This window comes from Hoplias malabaricus, chromosome 4 (assembly GCF_029633855.1).
Source record: "Hoplias malabaricus isolate fHopMal1 chromosome 4, fHopMal1.hap1, whole genome shotgun sequence".
Taxonomy (NCBI): domain Eukaryota; kingdom Metazoa; phylum Chordata; class Actinopteri; order Characiformes; family Erythrinidae; genus Hoplias; species Hoplias malabaricus.
The window spans coordinates 65846984-65863237 of NC_089803.1; the positions used below are offsets into that span (position 1 = coordinate 65846984).

A 16254-nucleotide genomic window follows, 5' to 3' on the forward strand; every position below is an offset into this window, starting at 1 on the left:
TTCAGGGTCGCAGTGGGTCCAGAGCCTACCTGGAATCATTGGGCGCAAGGCGGGAATACACCCTGGAGGGGGTGCCAGTCCTACACAGGGCAACACACACTCACGGACACTTTTGAGTCGCCAATCCACCTACCAACGTGTGTTTTTGGACCATGGAAATAAACCGGAGCACCTGGAGGAAACCCATGCTGACACAGGGAGAACACACCACACTCCTCACAGACAGTCACCCGGAGCAGGAATCGAACCCACAACCTCCAGGTCCCTGGAGCTGTGTGACTGTGACACTACCTGCTGTGTCACCATGCCTACTCTTACCATTATTAGCATTTCATTCATTCATTCATTCATTCATTCATTCACTCACTCACTCAACTATTTCAGGGTCATGGTGGTTCTGAAGCCTACCTGGAATCACTGAGTGCATCAAAAGTTATTTTTAAAAAACTCTCAAGCTGTTTCTCAATATTCGTTCTTGTATGTTCTTTTGTTTTGATGTTTTTTTTTCTTAATGTCGTCCTCCACTGTCAAATTTAAGTTATAAAAACTGAGAAATGCAAACGGCAAGAACAGTTAAAGAACTCGGATATTGTTCTCGATATTGTCCTCCAAAATAAAGAGAATGCACCGTCCATAGTGTGTCCCTGTCCCTGTCCCTGTCCATAGTGTGTTTCTGTGTTGGCTACTGACCCACCTCTCCCTGATCACAATTAATTAATTCATCAAGGCGTGAATGACTTAATGAATTAATGATAGAATGGTCACCATTTATAGTAATATGGCTACCCTGGTTAATTTAGTAAATAAGCTGCAGTTTACAGGCGTACGGGACGCGTAACCACTACAAACATAGGCCTGTTTTTCCTCTTTTTTACTGTCTTCAGTAAAATGATGTCACTGTTGCTTTTCACCCTTTCTCGTGTCTGTTTCTGGTGGGGTCTATTCCACTATGTCATGAGTGTGTTATGTTTAATAGTGAGTTAATAGTGAGCGGAGGCGGCTGCTGATTGGCTGAGCGCGCAGCAGCTGCTGGGGGCGTGTCCCGCCACCGCGCTATATGAGCGAGCGCCGAGCTGAGAGCCCAGCACTGAGGAGATTCTCTCACTCTCTCTAACTCTTAAGTCTAGTTTTCTCTGCCTTTGACTGACTGACTGACTGTCTGTCGTTCTCTCCTTCCCTCTCGCCGTGTCGACGTGAGCCCGGACTCTTGTGTGAGGATGAAGCCGCCCTGTGAGCTGCTGGGGGTGCTGCTGGTGTTGAGCAGCGTCGGTGTGGACTGGCTGACGGAGGCGTGCTCGTGCGCGCTGTCTCACCCTCAGGACGCCTACTGCAACGCCGACATCGGTAAGAGTCACAGCGGGATATCCCTTATAATTTCATCCTACTCACTCACAACCGCTTTAACTCGGTGTGTTTGTATTTAAGTATAGCTCGACGTGCCTCAGTGCTTGGAATTAATCACCTGAGTAAAACTGGCTCGGTTTTTTTTTTTGGGGGGGGGGGGGAATGTCTACTAAACAAAAACTCGATTTTAAAGAGGTCAAAACTGGTTTAAAGATGTCCAAAAGTGTTCGACACGGTGTTCGGTGTGCTTTAGTTTACTAGAGGAAAGGCTACTGTACAACAGGTCACATACTTAAAGACTTTTTACCTCAGGAATACACTGTAAACAATTACAAACTGTGAATGGGTCACGACTGTGAGAAAGTGCGGAGGGCGGGAAAGAAGGAGGTAAGAGTTAAGTGTAGCCATGGCAACAAGCCCCAGTGGGCTGCTTGTATTTTTTTAATTTATTTTTTGGGACAAATAACCACTTGCTGAAGGGTAGGGCAGACTGAAGTTAGCGGGTTGGTTATTTTACTAGAAGCAGGTCATACGTGGAATAAAGTGCCTGTTGGGTTTTTCTTTTTCTTGAACCACAAGAGACTAATGATCTGTAATGGCCAGCTAAAGCAGCATGTTTTAATCCTTCTCATGGTCTTGTTCCAGCAGTGCAGCCACGGTTCACATGATTATGCGAGCAACCTCTTGCTTTAAGGCCTTTCTAGGTGAAGAACAACTCAGTTATTCATTTCTCTGCTGTTGAAGTTGAGTATAGCACAAGTTGTCCGGCGATTGATGGATTTGGTTCTCTTTTAAATGACCTTCCCATTCCTGCCATGAGCAAAAAGAACTAGACAAAGAATACAGGAATTTTTATAGGATCATAATGTTCTAGATAACGTCCTAGAAGACAACGCACCAGGAAAGTTATTCATAACTTGGAGTATCATATATAATAGAGGCACTAGCGAGGTGCAGTTATACTGGTGTTATTAGCTCTCAGTTCATATATAATAGCATAAAGATGTTTACCTTTGATTAATATTTAAAGCCAATAATTCATGAGGTATTTACTGTAGTCCAGAAAAACAGGATCTCTGTGCTACTACGTTAAAGTTAAATTCAGTGTAGTATACATTAAGCCTCAGGAAAAATGATTTCCCTGTGAAACAAAGCCAGGTCAACGTGGTTCCAATTTCCACGTTTTAGAAATGCTAATCTATCTGTGTTAGTTGAGATTTGTGTTTTAATGAGCAGATTTTATCTTACTATATAGTGCCTTTATGTATGAATCCAGAGAAAATGGTGGAGTTACAGATATGAGGTGAGCAGAAATGTAAGAGGTTTGGAGAGTGGGTGGCTGAAGGTTGCTATTGTGAGCTGCATTTACGACCACATGTGTATTCATCCATCCACCACTGTACATACAATACCGACCCACAAATAGAACAGGAAAGAAAGAGATGCTGAGAAGGTCACATATTTGGAGTGATCTGTCTATAACGACCAACGGTCAGGAAGAAGGGGTAAAACCTGTTTACCTTTAAAGAGGTGTGGTGTGGTGGTTCAAACGTCCATTTTCCTTCTCCTCCCCTTTTTTGACCTGTAAGTGATCCATGACCCTGCGGTGAACCCCATTTGAGGCTCAATTCAAAGGTATTTTCAGAGAAAAAAAAAAATACAGGACGGCCTGCATTTCTTAAACATATGGTCAGTGCTTCCAAGTACCATCTCCCCCTTGTGGTTAACCACTGATGTTCCACATAGCTGAGCATCTTCATTAAGCGCCAAGCCAGCATAGAGGGGAGTCCTATCACTCTCTCAGTCGTTTATTTGTGGTAACATGAGCACTCGATCGCAAACGCTTCGACCGGGCTCTGTTTCCTCTGCCGTGTTTATATAGGTGACGGATCAGCCGCTGCCTTTCATCTGCTTTATCTGCCCCTCATCCCTCTGGCCTCGCATAAACTGGGGCTCTTTGAGATGCCGCAGGCACTAGTGAGCCCTGCGAAAATCCCTTTTTTCAAGGTCCTCCCTGGTTCTGAACGGCTGCCCGGAGTGTTTGAGTGACGCCGCTGCATCTGCTGTCGCCTCGCCACTCTACTCCCACAACTGTTTGGCATCCTCGGTTAAAACAGTGACAGATTGTTCTTCCGCTACATGAGATAACTCATAATCAACCATGCTGTTGGTCCTCTCAAGACGTCATTTTACGATCGATGCGCTTGGAGAAGGAAAAAGATGCACTACATTTAAACTCTGTCACTCCAGCAGGTGACATCCATTCTTGTCCTGAATAGCGGGAGTCCAGCACAGGTTGGTGATCGTCCTTCCGAGTCACAACTGATTCATATCAGAAGAGCGTGGGATTTAGTACTGTCCTCTGCAGTTAGTCAATTAGTTGACTTACAGAACCAAGTCTAGTTTAACCAATGTAATTGTGTAATAAATCATTAACTATTGTACAGACTGTAGAATTTTAATTCTACATTGCAGTGGCTTTTTTATCTCTTGGCACACGCCAAAAGAAGACTGTCAGATGTACACTGTATGCATTCCCCTTGCGTGTGCAAACAGATTACTGAAAATCATGTCAAAACACCTTCACTCAGGCATCTGTTTGGGGGGGGGGGCATGCTGCGCCACCACTGCTGATGGAAAAAATATTTTAGTGTTTCAGACATTCACAAAGCTTATTTCAGCTCGGGTTAGGGTTGTTTCAGCTTCCTTACGATTAGAGGGAAACGTGTGGACTTTCTCATGTTTTACACAGCTGTGCCGGTCTATGGTTAAAATTTGATTTATGCAGAGGTAAATACTTACGTGGCATAAAACATGTCTACTCCTCCTAGAACAACATGACACAAATTGCAGCGTACAACCAGCTGCTTTCCTCCAAGTGTTTATGAAATGCCTGGACTTTTAACTTCAAAGCCAATTCAGGGGAAGGTGATTCAGTCACATTTAGGCACCCAGTACTCTGTAATCAACAGCACGGTGATGAATCATAAATGTCATCTTAAGCTCTCCCCTTCCATCGAATTAAGCGTCAACTCAAAGGCAGGGTAGAAAAGACTGAAACGCTTCAGGAATGCCCATAACTGTGGACTTAGCTCCAGAGTGTTTGCTATCAGATTGTACACCGCAGTGCTCCAACTATATTTAAGCGCTATACATTTCCTCAGTTAACCCCCAATTTCTAAAACAAGGCCCATTTCCTGCCTTTAAGTCTACATTGCTTAGCTTCATGTTGGGTTGTCACAGGGTTGAATTTGAGCACAGACCCACTTGGCAAAGCATTGGAGGGGTCTGAAATGGCCTATTCAACCAGGGCTTCTGAACTAAAGGGCTTTCATGCACCAGATTAGTGTTTTGCCCTACACTTTGGCCTCTGAGGTTTAAGATCCTGCCAAAGCAGCCCAGCCAGGGTGGTGGTTTGAGGGGCTTTGGGCACAGGGTGATGTGGTCTGGGCTAAACTGTACCATGCAGGAGCGTCCCTGGCAAGAACCCTCGGAGCGGAGTCCAAGCCAAGTGCTTTGTTGTAGTGTGGTAGAGGGTACCACTAGGTATTTATATAGGATAAGGAACCAGCAAGCTATTACAATGTAGAGTAAAAAGTCACTTGGATTTTTATTTGGGGCTGTGAGTCGGTCTGAAACAACACCCTAATCTAATACATATAATGGTACTAATTCATTTACATTGTTGCCTTTTCTTCCTTTAAATTCCGAGGCAAAAATAATTTAGGTGAGTAGTACTCTATTAAGAGTGCGAGTGGTCTTTAAGTCTTCTTTGTGAAGCTGAAACATGTATTAATCATACTCTAAAATAATTGGAAGCAGTACTTAAAGTTTAACGGGTTGTTGTAAGCTTCATAAAGTATGTCGAAGTTAGCCATTTTCTAAAATACTGTGTAGTTGTCTGAGAAACACTTGTAATTGCAATCTATAATGTTCAGAGGGAAAGCAGTGGTAATGCGGGTGGTTAAGTAAATCGCCATGGCACTGTGATATGTGCCGGATTAGCATATAAATGCTTTGATTCCCTTCTGAATCATACTTTTCTGCAGAGAAGGATTTTATTCTGTTTGTGCCATAACCCAGTTACCTTTTTCACAAATCACCACCTACTTTCTGAAATGTACGTTAAACTTGGTGCAGCATGAATATGTATTACTCTAACACTCTTGGTTGTAATGTATTACACGAACTGGAAAACAGCTGCAAGATCTCAACTTTAGAGGTTTTATCTTAGACATTCCGGTTATTATAAAATGGATAGAATGGTGGTCTCCTTTAATCCTGCAGATAGCTGTGCTTTCACACCATTTTCATTCTTGGGGTTTAAGGTCAAGGGCCTGAGTGTTGACACAGTGGTTGAAGGCCTTGGGGATACTTGATTAGGATAATCAGCTTAGGACCAAAGTCCTGTCTTTGGATGCTGGTGTGACCAGTACAAACACCGTGGAGCCAGAATACAGTTTAAAGACATTGACATTTGGTAGCTGATTGGCTGAGTGGGTGTCTTGATTCAGTCCATATTGTTCTCTAGGTACAAATAAGTCAAATCTAAAGCATTATTTAGCTCTGAAATAGCTACTGCTTGGTGAGAAAGTGGATTTTGAGAGTGTTTTTGGTAAATGTAATAGAAATATTCCAGTTGATTTGGTTTGTTTTAGCTCTTTCGCTAATGCTGTGCACTTTTAATGCTTCATAGAACTGTAAATATCTAGGCTTTAACCTGATATAAAGTAACATGGAGAGAAATCAGTCCCAAATTATCCTGTTAAATAGCCATTGTTTTTATCAATGTAATAATCCTTTGCTAAATCACTACATTAGAGATTAGTGAAACAAGCGATGCAATCCAGAAAACACTAGAACTTTCTCTCCCCTCCGGGCCAGAGGAATGAGCATTTTTTTTAGCAGCCTGAGGAATGTGAGCCTTAAGGAAATGTGGGAAGGAAATTCCTTCAAAGAAAGATAACAAACATCTTTGCTGCCACATGATTCCTCCGTCACCTCCTCTTTTTTTTTCCTAGACTCTTTCCTCGTCTTCTCTTTTTCTCTGGGGTCGAGAGGAGCAGGTGTGTGTCACATGCTTTCTGGTGTTTAAAATCTGATAATGGTATGGGCATGTTTGGGGAAAGTAGTGTATTTGTGCCAAAATTGATCCTTCAACCAACACCTGCCTCTCTGTTTTTACTTTATTTTATTTTATTTTTTTGAGGGATCTAGTAATTTCTATCAGTCTGTGAGGAGATGTAAATCAAGCCACAGATGTTTTGTCTATCCCCACATCGTGCTACAGTTTATAAGAAAGGCAGCCAGATAAGATCTCTGTCTTGTGGCTGAGGCTGCTCTAGCTCATGTGGGTTTGTCACCCATAAGGTTGGAGTAGACAGTAAGCTGTTGTAGTGCTGACATGCCTTCACACTGCTCTTACTGGAGACAGTTCAGTTTCTCGCTGAAAAGAAGTGTCTTCTGAACAGACACCAGTTTGTGTTTTCAAAATAAAATATATATAAAAAATTAATAACTGGCGCTCAACGTCCTGCAGAAAAGTCACCTGGAATACCACAATATCACAAGGAAACATGATGGCTGCCTTTGCTGGGTTATACCAGGTCTAGCCAGATGTTTCCAGTTCAGTATATCTCTCAACATTTTGCTCTTACAAGCTTCTACAGTTTTAAATCCATTAGAAAAATGGCATGCTGGTGATCAAACCCGAATAGTCTCTTTACACATCGTGATAATATGGCCAACATAATGGCCATCCATCAGAATGATGTCATATGCAAATGCTAACTGGTGGCTGCTTGTTTTGTTTAACTTTTATTATATTATGTTTATCTTGATATGAGGGTATATTTACAGATTTAATGATCATTGCACGCTCAATGAGACTGACACGACTTACCTAGCATCTGTCCATTTAACAGCTTTTATTTGGATCTGAAATGTAAAATGTGACCTAAGCCAGCACTCCTGCCATTCTTCTGACTTCTGAGCCCAGCTGGTGGAAAAACAGCTACTTGAATCTATTTACCACTGCGGTTCTGGCTTTGTTTCCGTTTAATTAAAAGCATCTGAATTTTAGCTACTGCTCCCACTGTGAGTGCGCATGTGACTTGAGCTGTCTGTATTTATATTAACCAGGACATGTTTGTGTGCTTTGTTTTGCAGTGATCCGAGCCAAAGTAGTGGGGAAGAAGTTACTGAAGGACGGACCTTTTGGTACAATGCGCTACACCGTGAAACAGATGAAGGCAAGTCAACTAGAGTGTCCTCAGCACAACAAAATCACATTAAGAACCTAATATACCACAACAGTCCTGTCATCACTATTGCTGTACCTCTACAACGGTGAAATTACAATAAACTTAACCAGGTTCACTCAGCCTTTAAATGGAAGACCATTGCACGCTAACTTGATTACATAATGCTGCACATTCCAAGTGTATGAGGTAAGGCAAAAGTCACTTGACCAGGACAGATGCAGACCAGGGCAGACTCATAATATGTCTTGTGCATGAGGACATCTATAACTGCTACATATTCTGATATGTTTTTAATGAGCCACTGTTAGGAAGAATAAACCTAAGGTAAAACTGTAATACTTATTACACTGCTGTTTAAATGAGCTCTGAGTACTTTCAGTTGGATCGCAGGCTCTATAGATATTTACACATCTCTTTATTTGTCTCAGGAACAACAACAAAAAAATTGCAATAACTAAAAATATAATTCCCTGGAATCAGAGTTCATAGTTTTCCTATAAACATTTTTTTCTTCCAAAGCAGGGATTTCCTGCTGTTCCTTAGACAAATAAATCAAACTGGTGAAAACAACAACTCTCAGTTCAAACATGATCTTTCTAGAGTTGCCTGGTTCACCTGATCTCAATGAAGAATCTACACAAAAAAACAGACACGGATTATCCATATACTGCCCTTGCACTTTTAGTATGAAGTGTTTTTATATCTACTCTTGATACAGCACTGCCTGAAGAGATCCGACAGCCATATATTCATCTGGTTCATGCACTGGCTCTAGTGTCTCTCAGCATTAGATGATCTATTTCTTGATGTGACTTTAGAAGCTTTGATACGTTCTCATTTAAGACAAATCTTAATGATGTGTAATCTTCCCCAGATGTATAAAGGATTCAACAAAATGCAGCATGTCCAGCACATCTACACAGATGCCTCTGAAAGTCTGTGCGGAGTCAAATTTGACCTCAACAAATACCAGTATTTGATCACAGGTAAGGTTTAGCCATGTGGTTATTAAACCAATGATTCACCATGTCAAAGTAATGAACGTGCACACGTAGTCATTGTGTCTTTTTGTCTTGGAAACCTACAATGACTCCTTATTAAATGTCTAAAGGAGTAAAGTGACTAATGGTTCATCAAAAGCAACAGTGACCAATACTGTCACTAATAGCAGTAGTACATGCCTCTCACTACAAAAGCAAGGTTGCGAATAGCAGCCAAATTTATTTAGCTTAAAGGCACTAGACCCCACCCAACTGCACACAATAGAAATGACACAATCCCCCAACCCCCCCGCCACATTACCAGCCCCTTGAGTACGGTTGAGCTCAATGCTCATGCAGGGACTGCAGTTACCTTTTCTGTTGCCTAAACAGAGCAAACTATTTAGAGTGTTACATGACAATCTTAAAAGCAGTGGAATGACCACATCATTAAGTGGCAGCACAAGCGAGCAGAGCACCCTCTTGCTGAAAGAAGAATACTGCAAATGAACTACGAAGCCCAGCCCAGAAATATATAGCAACTGCACAAGCTTTACAGATATAAACCCAATCAAACCAAAACAGGGTTTGTTGTTTTTTGCTACACAACATTTTAGGAATGTTTTTCAAGGAGTAATTAATGTCAGTCTAGGAAACCAGCCCTAATATTATATGCTAACAAGCTGGAGTATGTTGTAGTGATTTAGGCTGTGGACTAAAGTTGCCATGGTAATGTAACCACAGTCACATGACATGCAATGTATCCTAACATTGTGATTTTCTCACTAGGCTGCATTGATGGAAATGTTCTGTTCAGTGTTTCATTAAACTGTCCACAGTTGCTTTGAAACAAAAAGGCTGAGCATGGATTGGTCGGTTATACAACTACACATAAATTCACAGTTGGACATGAGGCACACAGCGTACCTACATTTAATGCTTATATAAAGGAGTAACACATAACATAAAGACTTTGATTGTCGGAGACTGGGTGGATCAAGTCGTATACTGCAACACAGGCTCCCCTACCCCTTCCCTCTCTCACTCACACACACTGCAGCCTTCTTGCCTGCATTTAATTTGGATCCATAATTGGGTCTCTCATCCCAAGTGGCAGGGATCAGCTCTATTCACGAACATTTTTAACACCAAGGGATCTGCCAGACGATGAGTTTGTCTTTGATCACCCTGTGTGTGTGTGTTCCCCTCATGACCAAGTTTGTGGAAGCAAGCCCCACTCGAGAGTTTGATAAGATCTTTTTACCAGTGTTGAAAATAATCTGGCCAAATGCAAAGGCTACCACAAGGGAGACAAAGTATGTGGCCACGGTTTTAGTCTACTGCCATTCCAGTGTGGCTCCAAAGCAGAGCTGCACTGGTGCACCTGTTAAAGAGGTTGGGATCCTGTCATAGGTGATAAGCCGCAAACAGCCAAAAGCTAAAAATAACTGCTAAGGGATGCTTTGGAGAATCAAGGGGCAGTTTAATCTAATGGCACAGTGCAAGATTGGTTTACCATAGCTAACAGGCCTTTAAACCCATCTGACCCAAATAATGTGTATTTATGTAACATACTGATTATGAAATGCATAAAAATATGCTGCATGTGATAGTCTTAAGTCTTTGGGAGTACGCATGCCTAGGGAACCTTCAAGGGAACTGTAAATGTTCACTATTCACTGTGGAAATATAAATATCACAATTGTTAGTTTACAATACAAGCCCCAAGAGGCTGATTACATTCCAGTAAGGTCAGTGGACTTGTAACAACATAATAGCATTCACAATGAATAACTTCCCAATGTCTGAATGTACTTCATTGAAATGTATCCACTTCTCTCCTGTGCAACTCCACATTCCTTATTTTCTTAATATATTATACCTCATATTGTTATGCTCGAGTGCAGCAGCAAACAGACGTCGACAGATGGATGTCGATTAAGCATGCTCATAGAATAGTGTCCTGGGACAGGAGTTCTGCATTTTAATAGTCGTCTTATTCTCTCCGTAGGTCGTGTGTACGATGGAAAGGTCTACACTGGGCTTTGTAACTTCAATGAGAGGTGGGAGCGCCTGTCCCTCGCCCAAAAGAAGGGAATCAACCATCGCTACCAGCTGGGCTGCAACTGCAGGGTGAGTGGGGTCGGCTGTGCTGCACCTGGGCATGCAATACAGGAGACTGACCGCCCATTCACCACTGGCCGGAGGGGCAGGGGCCATGGCAAAGCAAGGAACAGACTTTTATTCAAACACAATACACTACTTTAAAAGGCCTGCAAACTATCTGACAGTTAAGCAGCAATTCAGCAAACAAAGTATGACAGTAGTGTGAATAGTACCAATTTTATATAGACATTATGCAGCTTCAGTGCCTCTGACACATCTACATTTAGATTTATCAGTTATTATTATCGATGGCTCAAAGGTTGAGGATGCATTGGTTGGAGGAAAATATCTCTTGGGCAAATATTAAAGTTTAAACTATTCATAAAGCCCCAAAAGTTATGAACGTCTGAATGAATGCAAGTGAGAAAACTGTATATACTCATGTACTGCCTTAATTCTCATACTATATCATGACACTAGGCTTTCACTTATGACTGCTTCTTTAGCAAAATACTATTTAGAGCTGCTGCATACCAATCCCACAGGCTCACAAAGAGCTCAGTGTTGGACAGTACTCAAATAACACATCTGAATAATATAGGTTCTATGCTAGACCAAGCATATCGATCTTGCATACAACATATCAGCTTTAAATCACCAGAATTTCACATATATTCTGTAAAAAACACGGATTTATCAATGTTTCTGCCTGCCTTAACATGAGTTTTCTGGGACAGATAAGTCCTTGACACCAGCGTGTGTCCTTTTAAAGCATATATTATAGCATTATCCAAGAGTGGTTGAGTTACATCCTTCCCGCCACTGACGAGCGTTAAGTCCTGTATTCATTAGCCATCTGGAATTACACTTTAGAAAGCGGCCTGTCCTGTTAATGCAGTTCACGTTTTTTCCGTTACTCATACGTTTCAGTTTATTCTCTTTCACCTTCTGCATCTTCATTAAAATATGAATGTGATTCTTTCACATTTCCATCTTTTAAGTACAGGAAGTTGCAAATAATCACAACCATTCAGCTCTACTGCATCGACATTTTCAAAGGGAAGCCTGATGAGCTTGAAGAGAGCTCCTTCAAAGTTGGAGGAAGTAGCAACTTTAATGCACAAAGCTCATGGCAATATCTGTGATCACAAAAACCTGTTAATCGCCCCATGTCACTATTGACAGAGTTAATCACCTGACTTAAGCTTTGTGAAAAGCCAAATCTGCACCCATTTCCGTTGATATGCCCCTCAATGAAGCCTAACGGTGATTAACATATTTAGTCAAAAAAACATGGAGCATCTCAAAACTCTTGATGCTTTTGTAGATAATGAAACACCTGGAGCTCCGTTTTATAAAAATAATGACATAGAATGGTTTGATCTTGAGTCTTAGAAGTCCTATAAAGACATAACTACCTGTTGCACCATTTTCATGTGTAGGCATTTAAAATGAATGCTCTGTGTTTTCTGTAGTTGTCTTAGTGGCCAAGTTTCAAATCTGTGCCAGTGTTATGAATGAGTCCCCAGGCAGTTTAAAACAAAAAAAAAAACCTTCCTAGAAAAATGCAAGAGACTGAAAGATAGTGAGTCTTCACCCTTCTCCATAATCTGATTTCATGCTTTGAAGCCACAGATCTATAGTCTTGCTCCTCTTTCTCTGTAGATTAAGTCTTGCTACTACCTACCCTGCTTTGTGACCTCAAAGAACGAGTGCCTCTGGACGGACATGTTATCCCACTTCGGCTACCCTGGCTACCAGTCCCGCCACTATGCCTGCATCCAGCAGAAAGAGGGCTACTGTAGTTGGTACCGAGGGATGACCTCACGTGACAAAACCACCATCAACACCACTGACCCCTGAACATTCCCAGCATCTTCCATACCCGTTTTTCCTCATTATACCCAGCTTCTTTCTACTACCCCTCCAACCTATTTCGTTCCAAAAAGAATTACCCTTCAGTTTGCCTTGTTACCCATATGGAGAAATAGGTTGAGTCTTGCTGACTATGCCAACTTTTATTGGTGCCTGTGGTAGCACTTTTCACGTAAACGATACCTGTGTTCTATTGCGTACGGTTATGCTGTGGTCACTCTACCTGCACTCTTCTGTCCACAGAGGCATTGTGTAGCTACTGCCCACAAACGTACAAATGAAAGGGAGAGACGAGAATTGTTGTCAAGGAAACATGTCATAGACCGTATTAATTTAACTACTGTAAAAAGTATGCTAATGACATGAGATTTTCCAACATACTTGTGCCCTGACAAAATGTTGCTGTTGTTGTTATATCAGTTCAATCAAATCATGACACATATTTGAACATTGTTGCTTGTCCTAATTATTACAAAATTGCTCAGTCATTTAAGCCAATCACAGTTGATTTGCACTGCTGATGCCTGCAAATGAAAGAAAGTATCTTAAGCTACAACACCTGTAGTGGGCAGCAAAGAGTAATGTTTGTTTATTTGAGCTCAAACTGTCATCAGTTGGGAGCTGATAACATTAACATCTAGAAAGTAAGTCAGACCATGCTGCATACAATGAACAAAAAGACACGTTGTTTATATGTCATGATTATTACAGCTAAATAATAACCAAGTCATGTTCCCTTACCATAACCCCCTTTGGGCCTTTTTCAGACTGCACTAAACTATTTTTCGAAAGCTGCTGGCGCTTTATCTATGACAGATAATAACTCTGATATTCTAATATAAAGCAATAAATGTTCCGTTCTTAGCACCGACATACAGATCACACCAATCAGCCCATGAAGAGATTCTCAATAACAGCATTCTAAAACTGATCACAGGGCAGTGTTTCTATTAGAATAATTTATGAAAGCAATACTTTACGGTTCTCGTGCAGAAGGCAGATGTTTTATGACGACTTTAAACGAGATGAATATTTGTATGTGTATGTATGTATACACAGGTAAACATCCACAGTGTAAACTGTAAAACAGAGGTATTCAAATCACAGCTCTCACAGGTCTGGAAACGACAGACATTACACATTTCTCTGATATAAAAGTCAGCGTATTATATAAACTTTCCATTTAATTACAAGCGATTACATAATCCTGGATCAGATGTGTTTTGGAGATTTGAATGCCTCTGCTGTAAAATATCTATTTATAAATGATCTTTGCTTGCCTCTTGCTTTGTGCTGTAGAGTTCAATTTTCGCAGTATAATCTTGTGTATTGAGAATGTATGTTTTTAATCATCACAAAAAAAAAAACAAAGATTATATAAATATATATTTTTACAAGCAAAAATGAACCATATAGCACAAATTTTGGGGAACATTTATTTTCTTGAGTGGGGCAATGGATGCAATTTATTTTGTTTCTCTTGCTGTCTATGATATAAGCTAAGAAACAATGACCTGACTGAAACCTCTGTGCTATGCTATGAACACTAATGATTTTAATTGAGCAGGACAGTTAAACTGACCAATAATGTTTAAGAAAGAAACTCGTGTTCTGTGCAAAAAAAGATCACACCACCACTGGCTGATTTCTAAGGAAAGTTAATGTTGTAATTTCAAAAACCTTACAATGATATAAACGCATTTATGTGATGGTACTTCTTCCCAAACATTACCCGGTTGGTACTAATACATGTTTTTAAAATCACTGCATAAACAGAGGTTTTAGCTATTAAAAAAGTATTTCTGTAAATGTAAAAGTATTAAAATATTTCAACTGAACAGATGCAAATAATTTTGATTTGTCACTAAACTTTTTTTTTTTTCTATTTTTCCTTTTTCTTGTGGGCAATTCACAGTATCTTCAATTCATTCCTCTGTCAAAGACTAAGGTGACTTGGGCTGTGATGACACAGTTCAGTTCTTAGCCTGAAAAATCACATCATCTTTGGTTATTGCAGTGCACTTTGTCAGTATAAAACACTTTGATATTATACTATTGCAATAATTAACCACAGAGTTAGTGATCATGCCGTCTTTCCCAAGGCCCAAGCCACCTTAGTCTTCATCACTTTAATGGGGGTCATGCTAATGTACAATACTGCTTAACACACCCCACAGTCAATCCTGTCTTGGACATATTTAGGGAAGCAGGCTGAGAATGATCAGGAGCGTTGTTGTGTACAGTGTGTGTGTATGTATGTGTGTGTGTGTGTGTGTGTGTAAACACAGATTCCCAAGGAGTTTTTTTCTGTAGGGGCTTACTGAAATGTTTTGATTTTTAATTTCTGTGTTTTATATTTTTATAATAAAGATTTAATGAAAATCACATTTGTGAACATGTCCTATTTAACAAAATGTATGTTTATATTTTAAATATGAAATTCTTATTTGAAGCCTGTTTTAACTGGACAGGATGTTTGTATATACATCATATCAGATTCTAAATAAACAAGTCATGTTGGGTCTTGTATGTTCGTCATTGTATAGTGATCAAAACACTTGGTTGTAATTTATGGCAGGGAGCGTTGGGCCATGTCCCGGTCACATTTCCGATGACCTAAACTTGTCAACACCAGTTTTGATTGCGTATTAATTGCATATGCAATAAAAGATTCAGATGTAAACAAGCAATTCAGTGAACTGTCCCATTCTGGAGAAACCTGCTGATCAGTGGTCACAGATTTCGGAAAAATGTAATGCTTCTAAAAGAAGTATATTGAATACTGACTCCTCAAAGCTCAGAAGATACATGTGGGTTCTTTCATTCTGTGCAGTAAAACAGGGGGTTTAGGGTTGTGCTGTAGACTTTGTGATACTTGGTTCATATCACCAGTGCTATAGTTAAATCCACGTGAGTAAGTTTAGCCACAAAAAAATATTTTCACATTAAGCACTCTTAACCCAACCACTAACTCAGACTTCTTGAAAAACAGGTTGGAATTTCCTTCTGGCATCTGCCCTGAACGCTCCCACCAGTCCGTGTCTGTGCTGAAACCCTGCAGCATGTAACATTAATTGGATTGTGATTGGGAGCACTGAGTGTTCAGGGTCATGGGCAGAGGACAGCATAATAAAAACAGTAGATTCGGGAACTCACCATCTGTGTGTGGTTGGGGAAAAAGGTCTGTTCGTTCAGTGGGAATTTCTCTGGACCCAAGGCATGGTAGAGATTTATCATATGAGAAAACTGCACACAAACACAAGCAAAAATGGTAATTCAACACACATTTCCAAATTCTTGTCACAGCAATAATTTTCACATAATTCTTCTATTTCACATTTGACAGATTTTGCTAAGACATGGACAAATCTCAGATAATGTCATCTGACACAACGCTAATATGATACATGCTCATTGCTGAAAAAGAAATAACCACTCTTAAAAATAAAATACAAGTAAATTTAAGATATATTTTAATGACTATTTCAAACCTAACCATGTTCTGTACAAACAGCAGATCAAGTCAAAAGGCATGTTTTATATTTACAGTTATATATCAAACTTTGGTCACCTCAGAGGTGGGTTCCAAAAGCAATTCTCAGTTTAGTAAATAAGCCTTAAGTCTTTCAATTTTGTTATGTGTCCAATATGAAGAGAGCTGGGAGACACACCTATTGTACAGTCCT

General features: G+C 40.4%; 2 protein-coding genes across 2 annotated transcripts in view; one reads left to right on the forward strand and one right to left on the reverse strand.

The window, feature by feature from the left end:
* syn3 (synapsin III) overlaps positions 1-16254 on the reverse strand; it is a 154425-nt gene that overhangs the window by 66861 nt on the left and 71310 nt on the right. The window contains exon 6 of the mRNA XM_066667437.1: positions 15725-15814. Within this exon, the coding sequence (XP_066523534.1) occupies positions 15725-15814 (90 nt within the window). The remainder of the gene's footprint in view (positions 1-15724; positions 15815-16254) is intronic.
* Positions 1087-15132, forward strand: LOC136694624 (metalloproteinase inhibitor 3). Its single transcript, XM_066668335.1, has 5 exons — positions 1087-1344; positions 7513-7595; positions 8482-8593; positions 10599-10720; positions 12359-15132. The coding sequence occupies exons 1-5, from the start codon at positions 1218-1220 to the stop codon at positions 12554-12556; spliced, it is 642 nt and encodes a 213-aa protein (XP_066524432.1). The 5' UTR covers positions 1087-1217; the 3' UTR covers positions 12557-15132.

Excerpts from the sequence above, each read along its gene's own strand:
- LOC136694624 (XM_066668335.1), top strand. The coding sequence starts at position 1,218 with ATGAAGCCGCCCTGTGAGCTGCTGGGGGTGCTGCTGGTGTTGAGCAGC. Across the intron at positions 1,345-7,512 it reads CTACTGCAACGCCGACATCG|TGATCCGAGCCAAAGTAGTG; the intron begins GTAAGAGTCACA and ends TTTGTTTTGCAG. Across the intron at positions 10,721-12,358 it reads AGCTGGGCTGCAACTGCAGG|ATTAAGTCTTGCTACTACCT; the intron begins GTGAGTGGGGTC and ends CTTTCTCTGTAG.